Below are 27,970 nucleotides of genomic sequence, written 5' to 3'. Positions count from 1 at the left end.
TAACAATATTTCATATAAAGATTCAAATAATTTGCTTACATTTTTGCCCTTTGATTCCAATATTGGTTGATGTCCGACTTATCTCAGTGAAATAAAATTATGTCCTTTCCCAAAAGGTAATGAATAGAATATATCTGAGAGTTACTGAACAACGGTAAAAGTTTTGTGCTAGATATGGCAATGGGTAGTTCTTTCTCAAGTTTACGGTAACATAAATGTATCGTATTAAGTCATACCACACTAGGTCAGTGCAACAGCCACGCATTGCTCGGACATGCGTGAAACAAATGCAGGGAAATTATACGGCGAGATTACAGAGTGCGGTGCAAGTGATTATGTTCGGCCGAGTGGCGGGCCCCGGTCACCGGGTCACCTCGTTACATGCAACGTACGATTTGCCATTCAATCGCACTGTCTTTCGTTTCAATTAACACCTTATAGAGTCTACATATGAGACTGAAATAAACAAAAGAAATTGACAAAAAATAAAGTAAAATATATGTGTGAAAATTGAGTGAAAGCTCTTGTCTCAATTTATTAGGTACTTTATTTATGAACCAATTGATATTGTTAATGATTTGATGATGATAAGTAATAAAATAATTTGAAATTGGTATGACTCTAGAGGAATATGTTAACATTGAATATATATAATACACTAGAAAACATTCTCAATTTCAAATCTCAGTTGCGCTGATTTATTCAAATATAGATTTGACCTCCACTGTACACATAATCTAAAATTGTACTACAAGCCGCAAGATGTCGCTGCGCTATATTTAGACTTCTATAGACAGAGCTTTTCGTGTACACTTCGTTATATAATTTGAGCATCATCATTTATTGAAACTCATCACAATAAATATCAAGTATATCCTAAAAGCTACGTAACGGTTCCATGGTGTAATGGTTAGCACTCTGGACTCTGAATCCAGCGATCCGAGTTCAAATCTCGGTGGGACCTGACTTTTTTAGCAGGGGAAAGTTATTTTTTATATCCTTTTTTGTTTTAACTTTGTTTAAGTATTTGAATATGATGGAAAGGTACCCTTACCTGAACATAAAGAATGAGTAGTTTTCCACGTTCAAGACATCATCGCAATTGCGTCAGGTTCGAGGACCTCATTACGCAATTCTTCATTTAAAATGGTATGCAATTACGAGACGGATGTCGCTCCAACACGATAAATAAATAAACAATAATTGCGATAAGACGGGCCGTAGCGGTATGACTTACACGAGTCTTCTCTACATGTGACCATGTCAAGTTGAACGCCATAAAATTTTCGAAAAAAATGAAATAACAAGTAACAACACTCTCATTTATCATTAATTAAAAGGCGTTCTTTTAAAATCTTATTACGCAAATAAAAAGGAATATGGAATTTCTCACATGATAAAAAAATCCTTAAGCCGGCTACACACCTTCAGATTTAACAATATTTTAACTGGCAAATGAAATTTTCTCTACACAGATATGGTTTTAACTGTACAGTTGTACTGTTGAGTTAAAACTGAATATGAAGGGGGGTTTATAACCTAATTCTCCAGTACGCACTTGTTGTTTAATAAAAGTTTTAGACGTGAATTCTTACAAATTGCACCACGTCTAAAGATTACCTGCTGGATAATGAGTATTATTTCGTTGTACTCTGTATTTTGAGTGTACATGTTACATAAGTGGGTATCTCCATGTGCGCCGTCCCTCATTCTTGTGTATATAAAATGCGAGACGTTTTTTAATGATAGCCGCTTCCACCGTGTAATTATGCGAACGAAAAAGCACCGACCAGAGATTTTTGTCTCATCGTAATTCGGGCCGTGTCTTGTAAATAATGCTCTTAAAATATTTAGGAACACACGCGTAGGAACGGTCCAATTTGCGGTAACATACTGGTTGAATTGTTCCTACGCAATTTACAACAATTTGTAAAAGGGGAAGAGAATCTTTTTGATCATTTGGTGCATTTTTCGTGCGAATTTGTTGATGATAAAAAAGAAGTAAAAGTAAATATTTTAAACTGCGTTAATTTTCTTTAATTTGTCTAACGATTTAATATTTTTTGTGATAATTATGAGTTTTGAAGACTGTTTAATCTTCTTTGATCGCTTAATTTAATTCGTAGTCGCGCAAACTCTACTAGAAGCTAAGTCTATTAATGTAAAAAATACTCAAAGCACAACATCCAATAGGCTTGTAATCGTCGACAAGGAATCTGTATTATTCCTTTGATCGGATTTATTTCTTTATTCTACCATCGGTGCATTCCCGAAGGTTTGATTGGGTGTTTTGTGACGGGCGATTAGCGTTACTGGGGGTGCGCGGGTGGTGGGAGACGGTGGCCGGAGGGTTTGACCACCGCGACCGGCGCCGCATGCCTGGTGCCGGCTCATCGGATCGGTAATGATCGTACTAAATCGCGCTGCCATAATGATACCCAGCGCCGGTGAATTCGCACACAATAAAGAAGATTTGCATTTAATGTTACGATTGGAAGGTTCGATATGCATTACTGAATATGTAAAAAGTCTCATAAGTTTTTATTTTTGATTAATAAGATTGAAAAAATATCCAATAACATTTCAATATGTTATTGAATATTGAATGTATTGGATAATATTTAGTATGATATGCGAAGTTTATTTTAAATTGAGAACTTAAGTAAAAATACACTTGAGTTTTTGGGCAACAAAATTACCAATAGCGAAGTTAAAAATAAAAAGACTGTATGTACTCTTGTAACATGAATTTTATATGCTTAGTTATAGTTAAAGCATGGACTCTGATTAAAAAAACATCCTAATTTGAGTAGTCTGTATTACAGAGCGAGTATCGGTTCGCGGGCGGGGGCTACCCGCGCGTGCCGGTCAGCGGAGCAGGGAGAGACGCGCGGGGCGGGGGACTGTGCTCCGCGGCGCTTGTGGCTGGCGCGTTGCTGGCCGCCGTGGCCGTGCTTGCAGTCGCCGCGCTCGCCTTCTACATGGGCGCCCTCAGACCTGACAACGGGGAACGTAAGTCCTACAATTAACCTATGGTAATCCCTGCTGTTTGATCTGACTTTCCCTGCCGTGTGACCTAGTCCCAAATACGTATAGACAATTAGACAATGTGAAATAATTACTAATAAGATATCGTTGTTCTATTTACAGCAATTATGACATTCGAGGGTAACTTCCGTGTGACGCGGGGTGACGTGTACGGGGGCGTGCCCGGCAGCCCCGCGTGGAACGAGCGCGCGCGCCGCTACAGCGTGGGGCTACGGCAGGCCCTTGCCGCGCCCTCGCCCCTGCGACAGGCCTTCGTCGGTGCTATGGTCACCGGCTTCGGGGATCGGAAACTAGATGTACACTTCAGAATATACTTGGATAGAAGAAAAATACCGAGGTAAAATTTGTTTACATACTCATAACTCCCTAACTAGACCGTTAACGCTGTAATTTAAAACAATAAAATCCTGCTCGATAAATGTTAATGGTTTGAGAAGGGTTTTATTGATAAAATTTCTTTTTTTTTTTGCAGTTCTGTATCGAACATAGAAGATTCTCTAAAGAATATTATAGTTCAGGATTTGTTATCAAAACAACCTTCATTTGGTCAAATAAAAATAGATATAAATAGCATAGCGATTAAAAGAGACTTGAAACACACTTATCATTCAGAGTCCCAAGTAATGGAAGCCTTAAATGAAACTTTAGCAAGTTATCAACCTAAACAATTATCGAACCAAAACGGCAGTGATAAGACCCTCCAAAGCAGGATAGGTGTTGTCCGGAAGACTACCGTTAAGCCCAACCAATCTTCAAAGAAAAGAGATCCAGATGAACCTGATATAGATACCGAAAACATTCCAGTAGTACAAGGTTCCTTTCAAATAACAAAAACAGAAGCAGACATAACAGAGAATAAACATAGCAACCTACCACCAAAGCGTGATGAAAAACCCAGTCACAAACCACTACCGGTAAAATCAACTACAACAACTAAAGCACCTACCACAAAAGTAACAACAACACAACAACCAACTACTAAGACAACCACGGTTTCTTCTACATCTAAACTGAAGCCTTTTACTATAATGTCTAATCTAGGTATAAAAACAAGAACGTCTTCGACACAAAAACCAGAAACAAGTTTTAAAACTACTAAAAGACCTCCAACCAGATCTACGACAACATCGACAACAACTTCAACTACCACTCTACAAACTACTACGGCGAATGTTTCGCAAATATTATTCGACCTTCTAACGAATGATAATCACGACAAAGATTTACCAAAGATTGATACATTATTTACAGTACCACATGTCATTGACAATGAACCTTGGCGTCCGATCACAAGACCATATTACGAAACAACAACAAGTAAACATACGACTCAAGGTACAGAAACTGTAACTGAACCTACTGCGAAAGATCGAATTGGAGTAGCCGAAGTTGTTGAAGATATTTCAATGCTAGAAAGCATGTTAACTCCGAATCCACCGACACATTACACAGAGAAAACAACTAGAAGACCATCTGGTTTATACAATATTGATCCAAATTTAGCGGCAGACATTTATGTCCCTAGCCCAGTCTATACTAGTTTTACTTTACCGAAGTTTGCACCACCACTAAAAGATTTGGAAACGCTCGGATCAATGTACCCTAAACCTTTTCCTTTGCCTGTAGACAAAATTAGTGACGTTAAACAGAATATGAAAGAAACGAATTTAGACGATGCCGATGATGGGAAACCAATAATGCGACCACCTAAAGAGAAAACGACTTCTACGATGATAAATGTTTTACGACCGGGCCCGCAAGATAGTACAGAAAGCAATAGTACAGAAAGAGTTTCGATTGACGGTACATCAATATTAAAGAAGAATAATATAACGACCTCCAGCAGCACTTCTACTACTTCTACGACTACCTCTACTGTACCAACTTCGACAGTAACCTCTACAACGAGTGCTAAATCTCAAATTACTACTGTTAATGCGACGATTTCGACAGATAAGCACATTACTAAAGAAAATACTACTCGTCGTCCTAACGATAAAGTTTCAATTATTCCAACAACAGATGTTCCATATCATACTTGGGAGTTAGTAAATACATCTACAAACGAAAATGATACTTTTTCTAAAAATTCTCCAGAAAAATTTTACAACGATACTTTACAAGCGATTATAACAAGAAATGATGCTACTTTCCCCAACACAACACCGAAATTCCCAAGTAAGATTTCAGTATTAAGAAATTTAACAGACCTTATCAAGAAATATACACAAAGCACAAAGAAACCAGTAACTACATTGCCTACATCGTCAACTCCGGTAATTGATAAAGTAGTTGTTGACGATAGTGATGATAACGAACCTATTGAAATTAGGGGATCAGTTGAGGTAATTCCTGAGGAAGAGATTGAGAGTACTACAGCAAGAGTGATAACTTTAATGCCTGTTAAATCAAATTTAGGCGTAAATAGACCTTTAAGACCTAGACCAAAGATAAAAAATGAACCACCAGTTGTGAAAGAAAACTTGCGTAGTTTTTTTAATAATGCAGTTCAAGCACAAAAACTAATTGAAGAATTAAATACAGAGAATTACATACCTGCTTTTAATCAAACAAGCGTCGATGATGACAGCTTAGAAATAACAACTTCTGCAGATAATGATGCATACGAAACAGTCAACCATGAAGTGATCGCAAGTATGCCTGATCACATAAATAATGGTGCCCACGTCCCAGTTACTAGTAATAGATTTCCTAAATCTAGTAGTGATTTACTGCCATCAACTCTAAGTGATGAATATTTTTCTCCGGACAAGTTTTACAGTAGCGATAAAACTATTCCTGAGGGAACATACAGAGTGTCGTATCACGTAACCGGAAGTGTCAGCAGTAAGCAAGCAAACAAAACCCAAAACCTACCAGCGTATGAGCTGGCTCTAGAACCTGATGTCGTTTTAGAAATCCCTATAAATCAATCAAACACCCTAACATTTGATAAATTGAAACAATTAGCAAGTCTAGCTACAATTACGGATTACAGTAACAGCAGTTTATTTCGTCGTCCCGGAAGTGTGATATCCACTAAAGCCATACCCTCAAGTTATACACTTAATCAAGCCGGATTTAAAATATTGACGAAAACCTACCATAAAACACAACCTTCAAAACAAGAGGATAATAGTTTTAATATACCAGAAAAAACGCACAGCAAACCATTCAAGCCACAGAAGGAAAAAGAAGTACTAAATGCTGTTGAAGAAGAAGGTAAACAAAACTTTAAACAAATTTTTCAAATAAATTTTAATTGAATTTACGATCTGCAAATTTTCTTTACTGTTTTAAAGATTGCAGTAATACCACATCATTTCGTTGTGCAAGTGGTCTTTGCTTGCCGAACACGTCCAGATGCAATCGCCTCATGGATTGCCCGGGCGGGGAAGACGAGCGAGCTTGTTCCTGCGCCGACTATTTGCGCGCAGATTTTGCTCAAGCAAAGATCTGTGACGGGGTAGTAGACTGCTGGGATTACTCGGATGAAAATAAATGTGGTAAGATTTCATTATTATTAAACCCTTGAAAAGGAAATTCAGGTTTTAAAGATTTTTTACATTACTATCTTTACAGAGTGGTGTAACGAAAACCAATATGTTTGCTCCAATGCACGACAGTGTATTGATATGTCGCGAGTTTGTGATGGAACACCAGACTGCCCTCTCGGTGATGATGAAAAAACTTGCGTAGCTCTATCCGATGAAATAGAAAATAATGAAGTTGTACCATATAATGAAGAAGGTAAAGATTTATCACTTTGAGAACATGTAAGATATTAGTTATGTTACTAATAATTCGTGATATATTGTATTATAATAAGAAACTTGTTCCAGGGTTCGTGATGGTACGAAAACGTGGTGAATGGGGTCGCTTGTGTGTGGAGAACTTTGCGGATGTTGTAGCTGAAGCTCATAGTTCCTTGCAACTACCAGATCTTGGTAGAGCAATATGTCGCGCCATGACTTTCGGGTAAGGTGTTATAATGTGACCACACAAATACAAATGACATAAAAATTTTCTTTGGCTTTTTTCTAAATAACGTTCACGCAGTCACTTGGTATTTCATTCCCGGTTGTTGACTCTAGTGGTTCGAGATGGTCGCGTGAAGCGCGTGAGGGTCGCGGCATCAGTACCGCGGGGTACTGGGAGGTGTGGCACAACGCGGCGGCGCGCGCTGCCGACACCAGGCTGACGTTCCGGCGCGCCGAGTGCCCGCGACGCCGCGCGCTGCGCGTGCGCTGCCAGGACCTCGCTTGTGGCGTTAGGCCCCATGCTGACGTGCAACAACCTAGGTATATAGCAATAAACATTAACATAAAAAAAGTAAGAAGGAATGCCTGCAGCAGTGCAATGAAATGACAGGTCGCAGCTTGACTCAATTCAATCTGTAATAGTTGTTAAATTTAACTTCGCGGATATTAAAACTGATATCGGGTGTATGGTGTACGGTGTACGTGAGGCGTGGTGTGTTGGGTAGGCGTGTAACTGACGAGCGCGTGCGGTGGGGCAGGGTGGTGGGCGGCGGCGGCGCGGCGGCGGGCGCCTGGCCCTGGCAAGCGGCGCTATACCGGGACGGCGACTTCCAGTGCGGAGCCACGCTCATCGCCGACCAGTGGCTGCTCTCCGCCAGCCATTGCTTCTACCAGTAAGTACCACCTGTTTAATCGACTAAGTCTTAACTCTAACTTCTAACTTTTTTGTGATACCCTAGTAGTAAGCATTAATATTTTCATTACTATTTCTTTTTCATAGAGCAACGGAAGCGCACTGGGTGGCGCGACTGGGAGCTCTGAGACGCGGGGCGTGGCCGCGCGGGCCGTGGGAGCGCGTGGCGCGCGTGCGCCAGCTGGTGCTGCACCCGCGGTACGCAGCCCGCGGTTTCCGCAACGACATCGCGCTACTGCGCGTGGACCGGCTGCAGCTGCACGCGCGCCTGCGCCCCGCCTGCCTGCCGCCGCTGCGCGCGCCCCCGCCCGCCGGCACGCACTGCAGCGTCGTCGGTTGGGGACAGCTGTACGAACATGAGCGGGTCTTTCGTAAGTCATACTAAACTCTTCATTCTAACTGCAAGTTGTAGGAGCCTGTGATAGTTAAAACTAATTGTTATTTGTTTGTTAGCGGACACGCTGCAAGAAGTGGAGTTGCCGGTGATATCGACGGCGGAGTGTCGGCGGCGCACGCGTCTGCTGCCGCTCTACCGCGTCACTGAAGACATGTTCTGCGCGGGCTACGAGCGCGGCGGCCGCGACGCCTGTCTCGGAGACTCCGGCGGACCTCTCATGTGCCAGGTACACTACCACACCATTGCCAAAGGAAGTCGTGATTTTACTGCAAATTTTTTTAGTTAAGAGAGTATCTAAGGTTTATCTAAATATTGTAGGAGGATGGCAAATGGTACATTTACGGCGTGACGAGCAACGGGTACGGATGTGCGCGCGCGAATCGCCCCGGCGTCTACACCAAAGTCTCTAATTACATCGAGTGGATCGACAGCGTTATAGAAAAGTACACGCCGCGCAACAAGAACGACACATACAACGAAGACGACGATAATAAATCAAACGAAGACTTCTATGCCGACTTGGAGACAGCAGAGAACAGAAGGCGCGCGTACTTCGATACGTGTAAAGGTTTTAGATGTCCACTAGGGGAATGTCTGCCTACATCCAGTGTATGCAACGGCTTTCTAGAATGTTCCGATGGTAGCGACGAATCCAATTGCCACGAAGCTGCACTTAACAGTTCTAGTATCGACCCTGATTGATTGTGGAAGAAAAGCGACTCTTTGTCATTTTTAGTATAGTCGATGTAAAGAGCAAGTTGTAATGTATAAGCCAGTACTTAAATGTAGAATATTTTCATTGATTTCGACTGATTTGCATTGTAAGTAGCGTTAAGTTATATTCCGACTAAAGCTACAGTCTCTGATCACTTATCTTCCAAGTAGTAAAAGTCTAAAAAACCACTTAAGCCATACAAAATGTGGGCATTGTATATATAGTTTGTAAATTAGCCCAGAATCTTTATATTTTACTGTTAAAAGCCTATTTAAAACCTATTTATTGCATTACATGGATAACCTTTTCCGTTTGAGCGATTCCCATTCAAATGGACGACGTCATCCATGAACTAAATAAAATGATTCTTTTAAGACATTGTTTTATTTACCAGGAAAAGGATATTAAATAAAAAAACATAAATCTTAAAAATTATTTTAATCTCTCCACAAATAAATTAAAAAATATAAACTTCAAATAAGAATGGCGTAATAAATAATGTCACATTGTTACATTAATAAAATTGTTACGAAAACTGATTACTATATAAATAGCGTAATAACTTCGACGTAATATGGATTTTAGATGAAAACAGACTCGGTTCCAGTAATTTAACTTACACAATCACAATGAGACAATACATAAAGTAATTAATACTAGAGTACGCCCAAATACGGTTACGTTTATCGGGGTTATATTTCACTTTAGTTACAGCCAATAATATAGAAAATGCAGAGTTTTATATCAAACTCATGACGTCACACTCTTAAGCTAACCTTAACATACCGAGCGGTATCGCACACTAAGTTTCGGAGGTCTAGCACGAAAATTTACAACAAATTACTTCGACAAGAAATTGTATGTTTATCAGTACTTTACTGTAGCACAAAACTGATACAAATGTCGATTATTTTGTCACAAATTTTCGTGCTATAACAAAACTAAACAGCGACAGATGACAAGACAAATACAGAGGTGATGTTCTGTCTACATTGAGAAACATTTACAGAAACATGTTTTATTATTTTGCATAGTATGAAGTAATTCAGTAGTTTCTTCACAATGTATGTTAGTAGATGTATTATTTCATAGAGTGCGAGGAACATTAAATATAAGGGCGAGTAAATACTTGAATTACAGTTATGTCTACGTCATTATTTATATCTTAAACGCTAATGATCGAGCGAAGTGAGCAACAAACGAATTAAAAGGACTGAATCGTTTCACATCCGGAAACTTATTTTATAATTAATGTTATTTTGTGCTTTATGTGAACAAACAACGTCAAGACAAGATTACGCAAATTATTTTTAAAAATCACAAAATGTAGTTAAGAATAGTGAAAAAGGTTAGATAATTGAAATTTACGAATTTTTTTTTAATGCTAATCTGCTGAGAAATGTAGAAATGTGGTCATAGTATTCGAAATTAACTATTTATGTACTTATTTCGAGGCCTTATGACAATTTGCGTAATCTCTGTTCATATTGAGTGTACAATTTATTGAAATACGTTTAAATAACGTTGTTTGAAGTGCGGCGGATCGAGTTAGGTAAATTTAATCAGACCGTTGTATAATGGTGTTCCTATGTGTGTTCCGGGTGTGGGGCTCAGTGCGGGCATACCCCGTGGGGGATTAACCCTTGTTCTCGACCGGCGTGGTGGTGAGGCCGGTCGGCGGCTTGTTCAACACCGTCTTGAACTGCTCCGGGATCGGGTGCTCCGACTGAAAATATAGCATAATAATTAATTGCATATAGATTTTATAGAAAAAAATATTAGATTTTTGTTAATTTCCTTATATTTTCTTTATCCATTTCAAATAAGCTTAAGGTTTGTGCTAGTCCACGACATTCGAACGGGGGGATTCGAACCCTCGACCGCAAGATCGGTAGACCGTACCCCAAACTAATATTGGCGCCTATTGGCGGCTATTGGCGCCAATTAACAAACTATAAAACGTTGATATGTTAGTAAACAGCTGTCAAAAAACCTTAAATGGAAAGCTGTGGTAAAAAGGGTTTTAGATTTCAAGGGACTAGATCATTTATGTTACTTACATAATCGCCATTAGCTTTGGGCACGAGAACGTTCATCTCCGAGGACTTGGAGCTGACGATCTCAACCTCGAGGGAATCCTGCGACAGGTAGATCTGACAGCCGTCCGTTTTGTCGATGGAGATAGTCGGCACCTTGCCCAGCACCTGCAGCAACAAACATAACAATATAAAATATATACATTACAGTTAACATTTTTTTTATTCTTTAAAGAATAAAAAATATATACTTGCATTCACGCACGTCTGTATAAATGATACATTTCCCTAATAAAGTTTACTACTTAAGTTACATAATAATAACCAAATGCCAATTAACACTGACAAATACGCGAAGATTAAATAAACACAAAAGCATTTGTCTTCAAATGTATTAAAATACGTTGAAATAAATAATTTAGCAAACATAGTTCTATCTTAGATCACCCCAATTAAATACAGTCGCAATATTTTGTTTAAAATAAAATTCAATACCATCTTACCGAACGAATCTGCCATAAAAAAAGAAACATTTAAAGAAGGAACAGTCAACAATGTCAATCAAAAGTCTTTGACGTTTTATAAAATCTTTATACTGCGAAATTTATTTACAAACATGTGAATTTTATTGAGTTTAGATGTTCGCTTTATTTGTGAAGTTAGCGGTTGTGTTAGCGTTGCTTTATTTACAGAACATATTGACGGTGGACAACAGCTCGGCGGAGGAGGACGACGAGAGGGCCCTCTGGCTATGGGAGACGGTCAAGTACATGGAAACCGTCATAGACGAATACGGCGGCTCCTTTAGGACGCAATTCATTACCGGCTTTAATATTCTTTACACAAACTTAACGCTTGTCAATGTGGTTAGTTCATTTTTATACACGCGACGAGTGTCTTTTAAAATTTCATTTTTGTGAGAGCTTTAAAGTAATTTCCCAAGCTGCGCTTAATTATATAAATTTACAAGATAATATTTTGTTCAAGAAAATCGTAACTCAAAAATAGATCACTCGAACACAGAAAAATATCTTGTCAAACTTCTACTATTTATTCAAGTTCTTTGAAGTTAAATTTAATTCAGCGGTGCTCAGCGTCCGTACGATTTTCAATGACTCTTTTAAACTATAAATGGATGAGTAAATACAGAAATACATTTTGTATTCCATTTGCAGGTCATTTTTATTTTCAAATACGTACCGACATCGTTGTTTATGTATAGATATATGAAGAATTATTATCTATCGAAAAGGGAGCATCTTCAACGAAAGCAACAAGAGTTTGAAGACATAAAACTACAGGTAAAATTTAAAAATCCACTGGAACATATTTTACTTCTTACTAATATTATCAATGCGAGGTTTAGACGGATGAATGGATATTTGTTAGTTTGTAGCCTAAACGGATAACGGATCTCGATGAAATTTTGCCTAGGCGTAGACGATAATCTGAAGGATCACATAGGTTACTTACTTTTGTTTTATTTACAGCACGCGGGCGAATGCTCGTAAGAAATACATTTACAAAAATCTTAAAGCATATTAAAATGTGTTTCTAATCCTGTCGAAAAGCAGTTTACGTGTTTTTGTGTAGGTGAAGGTAGCGACAACGAAGCTGAGCGTGCGAGAGGCGGAGCACAAGGAGCGATCAGAGGAGCTGCGGCGCGGGCTGCAGCGACTCCGCGGGGTACGCGCGCGCGTGCGGCAAGCGCTCGCCGACGACGACGACCTGCGCCGCGCTGCAGAGTCCAACGCACTCGCGGCAGACATTGATGCACAACACGCGCAAAATAACTCCGAACAAGGTCCTTTTCTTATTATAGTCTGAGAGTTTTAACGAAAGCATCCATAAAGAAAGCACAAAAAGGTTTTTCTGAAAGGAAAGAGGTGGAACATGAACAACTCATATGTTTCAGATTATTATGAGAAACATTATAACTTTTGCTAATTGAACATCATCTTCCAGAACAAAAAATTCTAATCGAATTAATGAAAGACTTAAAGATCGAACGCACAAAGTTGTCTGAAGTGGAATCGGAGAACACGTACGGGGAATATGGGGAGTACGGAGAGTACGGGGAGTATATGCCTGCCGAGCCCTCCAGCCCCGAAGCAAGCATTTATTCATCTGCCAGTGAGAGTCAGAAGGAATGTCAAGTCAAAATAGTCAAAGTCACCAACGTCTACAAAGTATCATATCTTAGGCATTTTATCAAACAAAAAAGACTCAGAAGAGCTTCGAAGCAAGCGCTTTTAAAAAGAAAGGTTTGAAATTATTTTATACGCTATAATTTTCCTATTTTGATACATATACCAATCTGATTGAACATAAACCTGTTCTTTTCAGATGGAAGACATAAAAAAATTACTAGAAGACTGGCAGAAGACGTTGAACATGGTGATCAACAGCAAACTGGCGATAGTGGACATAGACACGAACCACATGGAGCTGGCGTCGCAGGAGGCGATGGGCGACTTTAGCAAGCCGCCGCTGCGCGACTCCTCCGACACTGACAGCGACATCAGCTGGTACCCCAACGCCTTCCGCAACTCACCCTATTGTTTTCAGGTAAAATACCTCTACTGTGTAATAACTATCCTTCATAACAGCAACACCTGCTATTTGTTGCCAATTAGAAGAAAACATAAGTTTTAATAAACTACAATACGGCGTTCAATTCACGCCTTGTTCGCGAATAGTTAATCAAGACCCGGTGTAAATAGAGACCTGTGATCGAACTTTATGACATAAACGCGATCCTAAACAACCATCGAACGATTTGATTGTCAATAAGACGCTAGTTAACCATTGTTGTGATGTTATCGATCGTTTGTCAGGAATCAGCGGACATGGACATGTCTCGCGAGTACTACGAGCCGGGCGAGGGCGAGGTTGCGCTGCAGACTGGGCTGCAAGCAGGGTTGCAGTCTGGGCTGCAGACGGGGCTGGATTGCGAGTGGGGCCGGCCACGGCTCGCCAACAACCTATTCGTGGTGACGGAGGAAACCAGCAGTCAGCTCGCCATACAAGAGGTGAAGAGCGAGGCGGGCGATGACTGGGATTGCAACGATATCGCCTCCTTGTGACCTTATTATAATATAATTTACTCTCAAATAGTAAGCATTTTGATACTGTACTAGGTATCTTTAAATAAAAATACTTTTTCTTGTCATTTCAATTTAATTACCTCTTCGCTTGTTCCCAAATTGAAAAGCGGACAGACTATTCAAATGTAATGCGATAGTCGGGAGGACGATGAATGATAATAAGTAGCGATTCCAAAAAAAGAGAACATTTTATCTGATGGCTGCAGGATATTGTGTTATAAAATATATGACGCAATAATTGTGACGTAGCACAAAACTCGCGAGAGCCTTGTAGCACAAAGCGCTCAATATTCCTTGCGTATCTTTATGCAGCGTTTTAAAAATATCCCAGTACAAACATAATCTAAGTGAACCAACACAATCTCAAACATATTTAAGCTTCAAAGTGTTTCGTGAAAATATGTTCGCTTGAAATACGTCGCCTTCGTATTACTCATTTTTATAACATGTTTCATGGGCCCATAACATAATAGACTTTAAATAAATTAAATTTAAAATAGTTTTTAATTTACAACTATTGTATAATCTACTATTATAAATTCATAAATTACATTTAATTACGTGTAGTTAATTATTTAACTGTTAATTAATTTCAAATGATAATTAGGCTCGTTATAAAATGGAACGTGACTGGTAAACCCTAGCGAGTTGACAAATCTACTTTGAGGCCATTTAGCCTAAAATTACGTCACAAATTATCATAATTACAAAATAATTTTAGCATAGTTTCCTTTTAACACTAAATACAAAATATTAAAAAAGTGCAATCCGATGACTAGACGAGGTCCACATCTACAAACTTTCACCACAATTAAGCCCTTGAAAGCAGTCTCCTTGTGTTGCAAAAACACTAAACTTTATTTCCTCCATTGTACCTTTTTCTTCATGTTTCTTATCGCTAATATACATAAAGTAAGGAACAATAGGACAGATATGCTTAGTACTGACCTGCATCTGCACCGACTGGCAGTTGACGAATTCAACACTAGAGACGAGGTTGTCGAAGACGACAGCACACTTGGTGCAGGAGTCCAACACGACGCCGTTGATCTTGCCGCGCACAGTGAGAGCAGAGTCGCGGCAGCGGTACATATACACCACATTGTTCATATCCGCATTCTCTACCACCAAGTTGGAGTTGCCCTTCTGGTATTCCTAGTAAAGAATATATAAATTAATAACCCTGTCTTCCTAATATTATAAATGCGGTGGCATATTCATCCGTTTGTTAAAGTTTGTAGTCTAAACAGCTGAACGCATCTAGATGAATTGAATTTGGCACAGACGTAGAGGATAGTCTTAAACACATATGTTATACACTTTAGTTTTTTTTTCCACGCGGAAGAAGTCGCGGGAGAAAGCTTAACGTTTTATCGTTTATACTATTATACATACAAAACAAATTTATAGATAGGGATGGCTTCTTCATCCAGTGCTAAGTGCTTCCATTGAAAGACCAACTTGAATTAATAAATTTCCGATAGATTAATAGATTATAATAAATGGTTATATGAGTATCGATAAACGGCTTAAATATACTTAAAGTAGCTTTTATAAACTACGTAAATTGTTTACCGTTGCAACTAATGAGATTATAAGCTACATTGTAAAGCAATTGATATAAAAGACTTTGAAGTTTTAAATGAATTAAACCGAGGCATCGCGCGTGCCAACTAATGAATATCTCATTATAGTTACCAAATGAATTAGCAATGTCTATAGCATCGTATTAATTGAGGTTAATTAGCGTCGGTGCTACATCGTAAATAATTGAAACGTCATGAATTCCCAGCGAGGTATTCGACTGCCGCGCCTACCTCTATTGGCTTTCCAAATTAAAATTGCAATTCAAATTAACGAGTGTTTTGAATACACTAGTAGCTTCAATTTTGCCATAAGTAAAACTTTGAAAAAGATAATTACACAACAAAAGTTTAGATGGATGGATGTTTGTTAGAGTTTGTGGCCTAAACCGCTTAAAGCATCTCGATGTAATTTGGTACAGATGTAGAGGGTAGTCGGGAAGAACACATAGATTACTTTTTTTTAATTCCACGCGGACGGAGACGTGGGCAAAAGCCTGTTACATTATAAAAATAACTTTAGTTAATAAAATATATGTCAAACCTAATAAAAACACTAGAGTAACTGAAGTTGCAGGTAACGAACACGTACGATCCCCTGGGAGAGGATCACGACTTTATATTACCCTCGTAAAATAGTCTCATATTGCTTCACTTTCTATAAATCAATAGTCCTGAAGCCAAAGTATTGGTAATAAATCACGTCACTATATAAACTTTAGTATGGTTTTAAAATTTCAATTTACTGTGAAAATAAAAAAATAGGCTAACTGGTAAAAACTCTTTGATAAAAGTACGCTATATCTCAAAGAGCAGATTGTACCTAATTGCCACTTAGCGCATTCTTTATCAGTTATTCTCTTTGTTCAACTCATTTCTTACTTATCTTGTAGACTTATACACTTTAAATAAGTTGTATAATTATAGTCCTTATTACGTTGAAAGAAAGATCATATTCCAATTAAATCTGATATCGTAAAGATATTCGCAGTCTATTGTCATACTTTCTTCTAGTCCTTCAATATTTAACTTATCGTGTATTCAATTACAAGACATTTTACTTTGATTTTTCTATCGTTTATATTGGTACAGTTCTAGTTAAAATCTACATTGGAAATTACACATTTAAATAATCTAGAATAAATAGATTTTTACTTTGTGTTTTTCCATTTTCACTACACTCCTACGATGTTATATTAGATACGTAACAAAGGACAAAGGAGAAAAGTATATATATTTAATTTTTAACAGTACAAATAGCGCGTTGTTACTTATTAAATCTCACTCGTAACAAACATATCAAGCAGAACATATTTCTTACATTATATACCTACAAATAAGACCAGAGACTCGTTAATACATAACGTTCCAACTTCCATTATTAATGGTTTTGTTTTTCTAAACACGAGCAGTGGTCAAAATCTTATTTGAACAAACTGTACATACAAAAGTAAACAAAAGGGCAACAATTAAAGGACTTTGTTTACAAGTTAGAGACGTGTTCCCCTTATATCGTGCTCTTATAACTTTAGACAGTTTATAAAGTCCCGAACAAACATAAATTTCGCAGTGCCTCGAAAATAACAGTAATTATATGGGAATGTAGATTTAAGTGACTAATTTATGCAACATTTTCCAAGTTGCTAAGTTTATATTATGAGAAAGTTAAACAAAATTGCCTTTTACATATTGATTTTTAAGTACATACGTTTAATTACAGTCAGATAATAGTGTATCTACATTTTGTCACATTATTTTCATTTTTCAACGCATATGAAGTATTGACCCTTATATTGCAAAAGTTTTATTTACAGTATACCGCAACGGTTAAGCAACCTTCATTAAATTTTATGCGGGCATCCGAGAGAATTGGTCGCATTAGGGCGCAGTACAAACGATAGTCCCTTTTGTTGAGGAATATCAGAGACATAATCCACAGTCGCCACAAGACAGGAATACCGGGGAATTAGAAAAAGACAAAAAAACATAGAAAACGATACATTAAAAAACCGAGATCCTTTTTAATCAGGAAGCGCGAATTAAAAAAAAAAAACTTAATCAATAGTCCATGTGTTCTTCCAGATTATATTCTACAGCTATATCAAATTTCATAAAGATTACTAGCTTTCGCCCGCGACTCCGTCCGCGTGGAATTAAAAGAAAACATAAGGGAGTAGCCTACGTATTCTTCCAGACTATCCTCTACATCTATGCCAAATTTCATCGAAATCCGTTCAGCCGTTTAGGCTACAAACATCTATCCATCCCTCATCCATCCATCCATCTAAACTTTCACATTTATAATATTAGTATGAAGTATGATTTGAACTGTTAGAAGATACCTTCTTACAATATTCATCCATATAAACTTTAATAAGTCCCTCTATTTGTGGTTCGTTAGTTTGTAAATGCAATGTTATTCGTTTAATAATTCAGAAAGCCTCCCTGAAAGGCCACTCGCAGTAGTGAGTGCTTCAATAACTGGCAAATTAAATTGGCACCGAGTGCCGACTGTATGCCAAAGCCCCTGCCCGTATGTACACTAATATTTGCGGGAAATGATAAAAGATTGAAATACGTAGAACATCACAAAGTTACGAGGGATGAATTTAATTTATTTCTTTGGCATAAACTTTGGTAAAATTCCTTGTTATTTTCACGCAAATACATTCATCAGTTACGTGTTTGCTTTTTTCCACATTTTTTTGGATTAAAAGTTAATAATAAATCTATCAGTCTACCAGATAATAAAATAGTATAAAAGACTTATTCGAAAAGACTTATCATCTACTAAAGACCTTTTATTTCAATAATGCATATGAACTTTCACGTAAGGTCGAGAGTAAAAGGTTCATGTGGAGGCTTTATAATTTATCACTGACAGCGTACGTTCTATATAAATTTACACTTCAGTACTATAAAACAAGTTCTCAAAAAACTTCTTGAATTTCTATCAAAGAAAGTCGCAAATCGAGGTTAGTAATATCATTGGATCACCGAAGACCATGACATGCAAATGTCCTGCCAACATTTATGTGCGTACAGTACACAGTATAAGGAAGAAAAAACTAGTCTTTTGTTCATTTTCTTCTATAATATTGTAGATAGTCAGTCATCTAGGTCCTGTGAATGTGTAGAAGGGCAGTTTACTTACAATGAGCCACTTCTTGCCGTCGCGTGTGAAGACGGGCGGCTTGTCCAGCTGGCCGGCGCCGGGCTGCGGCAGCGGCTTGGCGGGGGCTGGGGCGGGGGCGGGGGCGGAGTGCGCCGCCTTGAAGGGCGCCGGCCCCTGGCGCAGGGTAGGGTTCTTGTGTGTTTGCATGTCCGCTGTCACCTTGCGCAGGTCTAAGGACAATAGGTATCGCGGATTTTACCTTTTTCCTCTTTTAAATACATCAATTAAATGCCAATGAATTAAAATAATATTTAATTTCCTATCAAATGAAGCTGAAAATACTACAGTCTAATCGAAAGCAGCAATTAGCAACGAATAAATTATGATTTAGAAAGCTGGCTGTTGTAAATTTAAACATGCTATTAATTTTTATGAAATGTTTTTGTATAAATTACAAGAAAATAACGTCCTATCACATTTCACATTTATACGAGGAATGCAAAGATTTATTGATAGCACATAATCAAGTAATAGCGGTTGCAATGCAGTTTATAGCGACGATTTAGTTAACGGTTTTCGCGGCTGGATCGTGGCTCGAGCACCGTTACATCCACACGTTAACCTCCACTTACATCACTATAAATAGAATATACACTGTTTAATGTTTAATGTAATTTGAACGGAATAGCATAAAAAAAGCTCTTTTACTGAATTTTCCTTGAACTTAAACCTGTAAAGTGTGAAAAGTGTCAACTTACTACTGGTGATGCCCTCTCCCTGGTTGATCTCAGCGAAGAGAGCACTGCGGTCGTCGACGCTGAGGTTGGCGAAGTCTGCCTCGGGCAGCACGGGCGGCGGCGGGGGCAGGCCGCCGGGCGGGGGCGGGGGCGGGGCACCGGCACCCCGGCCTGCACACAGACACTACTTGAAGAGACCGACTGTCATACATTATATGTACTAACGGTAATCCGTCCAAATACGGTAACAGAATCGAAAAAAACATGATTAGTATAAGGGGTTTAGGCTTAGGACAAATAAAAACTTTAAAATCGGTCTTACAGCGAAGTGGAAGGAGAGAAATTAACTTATCAGGAATAATATGAAAGATATAATATTAAAATTGGCAAGTTTATCGTGTCAAGAAAAAGGTGTCTTATCCAATTTTGTTAAGAAAACACAAAAATCTATTATGAGATTGAATACCGTCCATCCTTTGGCCTATTTCGGTTGAGAAAAGGATTACGTAACGCCCACACTCGTAGCTACAGTTCTGGCAAGACAAAACGAAGGATATAACAAAACTAGAACACGGAAAGAAAACAATGGATGGTAAAGTGCGGGAGCGAGTGAGATTGCGATCCGACGACGTCGAGGGAAATCAAGTAAAATACTTTGGACAATTTTGATATTCCCGTGTAACAAAATCGAATACATTTGGAGCAGAATTAAAATGCTCGTCGCGAACTCAATCATATTAATTGCGATTCGAATATCCATTTACGTGACTCGGAATATTTAACAATGGCACTCGAAATGTTTAAAAGAGTTTACTTAAACGAAATAATTTAATCAAAAGTTGAAAAGGATATCTTTAAAGTTGTTTTTCAGTTTTATTTACAACAATGATTACCGAGCAGATAAGTGTTTTGGGATATTTTTTATCTTTTAGTCGTGTTTCTTGTCTTTGATACTTTTCGACCGTTATTTTCATTTGCAATTTCTATAAATAAGAATAATGTAAGTTAATTACTTGTATAAAAAGGACTGATGAGTATAGTAATGGTCTATAGAGCAAGCAGGTCGCCGGCGCGAGCTGGCCTGTGCCTTAATTAGCCTCACCATTCTTTTGCTATTTGACTTTGCAACGGACTGATTCCCTTTCTAATTAGTACAAGATAAATGTTAAAAGCAAATGTTAGATTATTGATTTATGGCTATTAAGCTTAAAATTTGTAAAAATGATAATCTATTCCTCTTTAACTTTTACAAAAAAAATAATAAAAATAGTTTTATCAAACCTACGTGAGTTATGTTAAATGTTTACGGGATTGTTGTAAATCACTTACCAGACCAGACGAGTCCGGTGGTATGATGCTGCTTAACATAGGCCTGAAGGTCAGACAGCAGCTGGACCCAGGCGCGGCACCACTCAACGTGTCTCTTGTCCTTCTCTTTCCACTCCTTGAGGACTCTGTTCGTGTAGAACTGGCCAGCGTCGTTCATCTCTTTGACGTATGGTGCTGGCGTCGGCGACACCGCCACCCAGCCCAGAGCCGGAATACTCTCGGATATCGCTGACAGATGGTTGAAGAACGACGAAACTCGATTCTTCTCCCTGAACTGCTGTATAGCAGATATCTTTTCGCTAGTCGGAGCTAAAAGCTGCATTTCTTCAGCTTGCGATGGTTTGCTTCGAGATTGCGCCAATTGAATGTAGCGAAGCTGGGCTCTGTATAAATAAAAATAAAGTGAAAAATTAACAAAAGGTCTTAGTTAAGTACAGGTAACACAAGTAAAATATAAGAAACCTAGTAATTTAACTAAGCTGAATCGTTAAAATGTTTAATCCTACTGAAATCGCTAACATTTTTCGGTCCTTTGAGCCGGATTAATTTCAAGAATTCTAGCAGTAAAGTGAACACAACATTCATAGATCTGAAAAATGTTGCATTACATAAATAGATTGGTATTTACCAAAGGGAATTGAACTGTCTTTACAAAGTAAAACATACAAAGAGGATCATTGATCCGTAGACTATATGGTAGAGAGCTATTGGCATTGGGACAAATATTTCTATGCGCACGTAATAAAGGCTGCGGATCAATGAACATAGACAATACACTACGAGTAGCGCCCTGGCCTCAAAACACAACGATTATTTTCTTTTAAATTAAGAACATTTAATACATAAAAGAGATTATAAAATCTGATGACGACAAAAATTGAACAACAAAAGTCTACCCTTGACTTTCGGAGATAAAATTAAAACGGTATTGTGCGTCGTGTGAGTGAGGCTTATGACACTTGTGGCGACACTTACTGGAAAGCCTCGTTGACAAGGTTGGCGTGAGTGGCCACATCGCCGCCGATCTGCTGAGACAGCTCCAAGTACGTCCGCAAAGGGCCCTGGCAACAAAATAAATATATTTATAAAAATTTCTTTCACATTACCGATAAGCTTTTGATACTTGACTTTAATATCATCTATAACCTGTAACAATGCTTCTAGTAGACACTTAAAACATTAACTATTTTTTTTGGAATACAATACAAATTATGTTCATCGCACTGTTTTCTTTTTGCCCTTTTGTATCTTGTGTCAATATAACAAGGGCTGTTGATTTATTTGTCAGTACTATTAATCTATTTTATTGGAACTCGTGACGCGCGTTCGGCGCTGTAAATGAATTACGTCCGAGTTACGAGTTTGTTTTCGGCACAATCGAATGATCCGATCGCAACGAATAACCTTTTTATCAGAAGATGAGATGTAAGAGTTATTTTTATTACCACTTCGAAAGTAACATCCATATAATAAAACGTTATTTTTATTGATATGTTGGGTATTTGATGATCGTTTATTTAACAACAATTGCTAACAAATAATAGGTCAAGAGGCAAAACAATGAAATAATTATAATCAATAAATTCTTTTAACTCCACGTATAATTAAATGAAACTACTTTGTGTCTTACACATAAATAAATCAATTATCTCATCTCATCTAACTAATTTAATCATAGTATACTAATTTAGCCACACACACACACACACGCGCGCGCGCACACCTACATACACGCACACACACACACACACACATACCCAAACACATGTATTTGATGAGATATGTACCTAGACTAAGAGAAGGCACTGCCTCCTGTAATACAGGTCCCCACCTAGCTCAGGAGGCAGAGCCCATTCATTATGTTAAACTGATCTTATCAATAAAGTGTTTTTTTTTTATACTAATATTATAAATGCGAAAGTTTAGATGGGTGGATGTTTGTTAGAGTTTGTAGCCTAAACGGCTGAACGGATCTGGATGAAATTTGGCATAGATGTAGAGCAGAGTATGGAAGAAGACATAGACAACTTACTTTTGGTTTTTTTAATATCACGCGGACGAAGTCGTGGGCAACAGCTTCTTAATAAATGTAATGAATATTAATAAAACTTAATGTATTCAGTTGTTATTAATTTAAATCCTTATTAAAAAAAAACTAAAGAAATAATCGCACCGGAAAATGTCTGCACAATACCATTGTTATCCTTCCCAGGTTTACGTTAAAAAGGTTGTATTATTCACCCGTCCTTACTTAAAAGGTCAAAGGGACAAAAGGTTTATCTCAAGATAAATAAAGCCTTTTTAAGGCATTTAATACTCATTGTCAAAGAAATACTCTTGTGATTTACAATTACGGAAATAAAAATACCTTATACAATAATTTTTAATTTTCTATAGAAATTTTTATTTATGTTCATGTTTGAAAAAATCATATATACTTTTTAATTTAGAATGTAAGATGCCTAAAGAGAAAACATTTTCTATTTATCACAATGATAAATATAATATTTAGTTCGCTCGCGCGGGAGTAGATGGGCCCTTTGTGTGTCGTTTATCATGCATTACGGCGGTACAGCCGCCCACAAAAGAATAACATCGCTAACTTTATTATCAAAGCACATTCATTTCAGTTACAGAAAATTTAAACCCAAATTAAGCACTGCGATACCAGATAACTTAGCTTTATTGTGTTCGTTATCAACTTGAATTCAACTAATGATAAAATACCAATTCGTAAATTGACGCATGTATCAAGTTAGGAGTGATCAGAGAACATAGATTTACCTCTGTGAGTTTAATTCGTTTCTCTTTTCATTTACAAAGTCTAAAACATTTTAGACGATACCATCTAAAGTTTCATACCTTCATTCGTCGAATTAATAACAGTAATTATTTAATACAAAGGTTAGAACTTAGATGTAAACTAAAATACCTGTTAATTGATCCTGCGTTAAACTTGATAAGCACATGAAACAACAGCGGTTACCTACATTAACCCTACACAAACTTTATCTACATACCATAATCCTTGTTTATCCCTACCCATTAAAGGTAACTACGAAAGTATTAAGCATATAGTAGGTTAAAGGTAACAAAAAGGTCTATCACGAATATTTGCATGACGGTTGTGAGAACGTATTCGTCATCATTAGTTGGTGTATTTTACGCCCGATAGAGGCGCTACACAAATCTCATACAAATCTTGTCGATGTCGTTACTAAAAAGTTTTCACGAAAGTTCGTGATAACCCTCCGAAGTCTCTAATTTCTTGGACAATCATTTAAAGATTTCATATACTAATGATCTATTTCCCACTAACTTTATAAAATGGAACTTATCAAGATCTAAATGTTAACACATAAAACTTTAACTAGAAAAATGTAAAAGTCGGTAGCATTTTTTGCTTTAGTATTCGAAAAGTAAAATTTATACCCTGAGAAACCGTTGAAATTTCAGTACAAAATTATTCTTAATTTTGCTTTTACCATCGCATCTTTTAAGGTAATGAAGAAAGTTGGGCGCAACAACTTTTGATTAGGCAAGCAAACAGATAAGGTAAATATTGTTCCTGCCTCAGTAATTACTTTAAGTGAATTTCGACTCAGCACATTAAACTCCGAACTCGTCTCGTTAACCTTGTTCTTTAACAAAATTAAAAGTATACTTGGTAGCTGTGAAAATGAGATAAAAAAATGAAACATACCTATAAATATGTACATTCACAGTAGTGAATTCGATTTCAGAAATAATGAAACTTCGTAAATGTAGAGTCTAAAGTATCAACTAAATTATACTTTTGCATTTGATTGAAAATAAACCAAGCAAAAACATTATGAGAGAGATTTTCGAACACTTTTCGAGATTAATGTTTAACATCATTAAAAGCCAATAAAAAAGCCTTCTTACAATTTTTTAGCTTTAGAAAATGTTCTATAAAATTATTTCCGTTAATAAAGCCGGGAGTCCTCGTTACAAATTTAATTTCTTACTTCCCACGTAATAAAGGCACTTAATAAGAATACGAGACGAAGCTAGCGGCAGCATATTGCTCAACCTAACGCTAACAAATTGTACAACGGAGAACTTAGAAATTCATTGAAAATTTCCGGCCATCTTATATTTTAACCTAAGAAGTTGATGTTTTACTTACTAAGTTTTCTTTTAAACCGCTTACCTGCATCAAATCCTGATACCCGTTGACACTCATGCTGTCTTCCACTGGCGTCTCTGGGAGCTCTACTGTTTCCTGTGGCGGCGTTGGTGCCGGAGACTGAGGTGCCGTCGACTGTGGTGCCGGGGACTCAGGTGCCGACGGTTGAGGTGCCGGCGACTGCGGGGGTGTGAGTGGGCGGGAGCGCAGCGCGGGGAGTCGCTCTAGCCGTGAAGTCACACGCTCTAGACGCTCAATAAGAGCCTCGAAATCGGCAGCTGGGTTGCTACCTCCGACTAACTGCTCGCCTTCACTACCTACAACAAAAAAATATGGAAAATCTACTATTAGTCCGTAATAATTTAAAACAAAATTACGATTCTTACTGTAGCAAATTTTCCACCAAATGCGTTACCTCTATCTTTTATTTATACCCGAGCTCATTGCCATGTAGCCCGGTAACCTATCAAAGTAAAACATACTTTTATATGGTAAATTTGCTTTAACTCTCATTCCTACTTAATTGATTTAAGCACATAAATAACATGGCGTATCATTATTGATTCCTTCCTTCCGATTAATATTTAATATGCGTACGATTCATTAATAAACTAAATGCAGAAAATTAATACAAAAAGCAGCTCATTCTCTACAAGTATAATTACGTATCGGATCATTGTAAATACTTCATCTACGGAATTTAACACGTGAAGTATTTATGATGCTTGAGAAAACACGCGTTATTCGTGCGAAACGCGGTTTTACAACACAAAGAGTAAATTTCAGCCTGAGTAAATTTTTTTTCGATTTAATAAAACGACAGCATAGAAATATGTAAACTGCTTCATGGAAATGCTTTACATAAATATGTGTTTAATACACCAGTATTCAAATTTAATAAAAACGAAATGAGCACAGGATTTTTTTCCCATAAAATAGACTGATAATGTTATGCATTTATATCACTTCTTTCGCCATCAATTATTACGAAAAACAACACGATTTTTTTACATCAGTACAAATACCCATCTCACCATTTGCCCTTTCGGATATATCGGTGTCCATTGCCGATTCCTCAGTGCACACATCCTCGATAGTTGTTCGGGCTTCGAACATTCTTATAATATTCCTCATATTTGGGATCTGATCATTATCAGCCATTACTTAACCGGCACAATAATTAATGTTCAGTTCACACACGATCACGACAGAAATAAAATGAAAAATGTTAAAAGATTTTAAACAATGCTGATAGGACGTGCGCTATCATCCGAGATATGGACACGATAAACTGACTAAAACTAATAATATGATAAACATGCCAAAGTATACAATATACGCGTTACGTACGCCTATTCATTGCGACTTCTCAAAAATAACAATTACATCATTTCTCCGTATCGTGACAAACTTTCTAATTACAATACATATTATTACGATTAGACAAATTCGTAGCATTGCAATTAGTATGAGGTAATGTGAAACAGTTTCGTTTTCATTAATACTAAAAAAAACTCGGGCTTATTTGAATGAAAAACTATCACCAAAATCATATTTGAAAATGGCGTAGAAACTATCACACAACATTAACTGGATTTAGTAAAAAGAACTAGCGAGTCTTGTAAAAGTCGTAAAAGAAAACATTTTGTTCAAATTAAAAGTGAGAAGAGAATCCCGTGCGTAAAACAGAATTAGTGTTAAATCTCCGTAGCTTTGTGAGCGTCGACATAATAAAAATGAACAGTAACAGCGTGTCTTCCGCCTCAATATAATTAAACTTTTACAATTTCAAGACGTGAAATTTGCAGATAAATTTATGTCGTTGAAGTGTTTTGCACTTAAACAGTATTTGGTGCAAATTTTACGGCCTAATGTTTTAACGTAAATGAATAAAACTGATGTGTAAACCGAAATCATTTCACACAGAATATCTATAACGGATAATTGTAGTTAGAATATTAATTTTCATATAACTCAGGCAACAAACACGAACTGAATTAGAAGTTCATAAACAACAAAATACTACACAATTGGTAACTTGGACAAGATATAAACTGTAACGTAATTTTGATGGCTGCAAGTAAAACGCTAAACCAACTGAAAAACACTGTAACAACTAATTAAAAGTAGCGGAGTCAAGTTACCGCGCCTTTCCGGTACAATTATCAACAGACGAGTCAATGACTCATTAACGATAAAATAAAATACAGTATCTACATGCGTTTACAATACCTACTAATTGGTATAAAAACATACGAATAGAACCGTAGTAATTGTTATGTTTACACCTTTTTTGAGTTCAAACTGTTACTAGTCTATAACCGATATTATTTGCTCCTGATACTCACACACTTTTAAAATAACACATTTGTACGCAAACATTTCGTCTAATTAAAAATCAAACCTCCAACACAACGACACGTCTAAAACTTTCAATGCAAACAACAAAAATGAACGCTGAAAAGCATATGCAAAGTCATTTCTTCCCACAAACGAAAACTGAAATATGTTAAAAGCATGCAGATGGGTATTGTTAGCTAGTCAACTCGACAGCAGCTGCAGGATATAATTCATATCAAATTTACTTTGTTCATTATATTTTAGGTGTTGAAAAATAAATTAATTTGAACGAACAGGGAAAATATAATACGTTTCAATAATTTAGCGTCGTATTTTAAGTTATTATAGGGAGTTTATGAAACCCCTGTCGGTGTTACGTATCCCGAACCGAGGAAGTTTCAAAGTGGATTAGTTATCAGAGGAGAAACTTATCTACAATACACAGAGGGGTAGGCAGATATTATAACTTACTATTTGAAATTTTTTTGTAAACATAATTTCATTTTTCTATTTTATTTGAAAGGATTTAAGGAAAAATAAACGTTATACGTGATTAATTTCATGTTATAACTTCCTTTACCACACATAACTGTTCTTAACGTTTATGTGTGGGTGATATCTTTGTAGTAACGAGTGCTGATTTTCTCTACCGCAAGACATTATAATATGAATTGGCCACTTCCTATACAGACATGGCATAACCCCACGTCCTGTAAGTTAATACAAGATCTTTTACAAG

At 37.3% G+C, this 27,970-nt stretch overlaps 3 protein-coding genes and 1 non-coding gene across 5 annotated transcripts in view; 3 read left to right on the top strand and 1 right to left on the bottom strand.

The window, feature by feature from the left end:
* Positions 1 to 9,208, top strand: part of LOC106100583 — a 37,429-nt gene extending 28,221 nt beyond the window's left edge. The window contains exons 3-13 of one of the 2 annotated variants that reach the window (XM_013279480.1): positions 2,814 to 3,012; positions 3,151 to 3,385; positions 3,521 to 6,270; positions 6,351 to 6,554; positions 6,631 to 6,798; positions 6,891 to 7,026; positions 7,143 to 7,349; positions 7,568 to 7,702; positions 7,810 to 8,093; positions 8,176 to 8,345; positions 8,438 to 9,208. In XM_013279480.1, coding sequence (XP_013134934.1) covers positions 2,814 to 3,012; positions 3,151 to 3,385; positions 3,521 to 6,270; positions 6,351 to 6,554; positions 6,631 to 6,798; positions 6,891 to 7,026; positions 7,143 to 7,349; positions 7,568 to 7,702; positions 7,810 to 8,093; positions 8,176 to 8,345; positions 8,438 to 8,821 — 4,872 coding nt within the window. In that variant the 3' untranslated portion in view covers positions 8,822 to 9,208. Of the gene's footprint in view, positions 1 to 2,813; positions 3,013 to 3,150; positions 3,386 to 3,520; positions 6,271 to 6,350; positions 6,555 to 6,630; positions 6,799 to 6,890; positions 7,027 to 7,142; positions 7,350 to 7,534; positions 7,703 to 7,809; positions 8,094 to 8,175; positions 8,346 to 8,437 lie in introns of both variants that reach the window. The other variant, XM_013279479.1, reaches the window with a different exon arrangement.
* On the top strand, positions 893 to 964 carry Trnaq-cug. The gene has a single exon. It is a non-coding gene; the product is annotated as a tRNA-Gln (tRNA).
* Positions 9,209 to 9,287: 79 nt separating the features above from the next.
* LOC106100584 (adenylyl cyclase-associated protein 2) lies at positions 9,288 to 26,090 on the bottom strand. The gene is made up of 9 exons (XM_013279481.1): positions 25,926 to 26,090; positions 24,916 to 25,208; positions 21,717 to 21,802; positions 20,742 to 21,124; positions 19,434 to 19,583; positions 18,715 to 18,905; positions 14,926 to 15,132; positions 10,895 to 11,038; positions 9,288 to 10,560 (listed from the first exon to the last, which is right to left on the bottom strand). Exons 1-9 carry the CDS (start codon positions 26,050 to 26,052, stop codon positions 10,471 to 10,473), a joined length of 1,671 nt encoding a protein of 556 aa, XP_013134935.1. The 5' UTR covers positions 26,053 to 26,090; the 3' UTR covers positions 9,288 to 10,470.
* Positions 11,291 to 14,040, top strand: LOC106100585. Its single transcript, XM_013279482.1, has 6 exons — positions 11,291 to 11,736; positions 12,046 to 12,171; positions 12,464 to 12,674; positions 12,836 to 13,134; positions 13,217 to 13,438; positions 13,708 to 14,040. The coding sequence occupies exons 1-6, from the start codon at positions 11,509 to 11,511 to the stop codon at positions 13,954 to 13,956; spliced, it is 1,335 nt and encodes a 444-aa protein (XP_013134936.1). The 5' UTR covers positions 11,291 to 11,508; the 3' UTR covers positions 13,957 to 14,040.
* Positions 26,091 to 27,970: the final 1,880 nt, after the last annotated feature.

Source organism: Papilio polytes, unplaced genomic scaffold (genome assembly GCF_000836215.1).
Source record: "Papilio polytes unplaced genomic scaffold, Ppol_1.0 DF824047.1, whole genome shotgun sequence".
NCBI lineage: Eukaryota > Metazoa > Arthropoda > Insecta > Lepidoptera > Papilionidae > Papilio > Papilio polytes.
The sequence above is the reverse complement of the archived record's forward strand: the minus strand, read 5'-3'. Positions and strand labels throughout refer to the sequence as shown.

Excerpts from the sequence above, each read along its gene's own strand:
- LOC106100585 (XM_013279482.1), top strand. The coding sequence starts at position 11,509 with ATGTTCGCTTTATTTGTGAAGTTAGCGGTTGTGTTAGCGTTGCTTTAT. Across the intron at positions 11,737-12,045 it reads ACTTAACGCTTGTCAATGTG|GTCATTTTTATTTTCAAATA; the intron begins GTTAGTTCATTT and ends TTCCATTTGCAG. Across the intron at positions 12,172-12,463 it reads TTGAAGACATAAAACTACAG|GTGAAGGTAGCGACAACGAA; the intron begins GTAAAATTTAAA and ends GTTTTTGTGTAG.
- LOC106100584 (XM_013279481.1), bottom strand. The coding sequence starts at position 26,052 with ATGGCTGATAATGATCAGATCCCAAATATGAGGAATATTATAAGAATG. Across the intron at positions 21,803-24,915 it reads GGTATCAGGATTTGATGCAG|GGCCCTTTGCGGACGTACTT; the intron begins GTAAGCGGTTTA and ends TTTTGTTGCCAG. Across the intron at positions 10,561-10,894 it reads CCAAAGCTAATGGCGATTAT|TCGGAGCACCCGATCCCGGA; the intron begins GTAAGTAACATA and ends CTATATTTTCAG.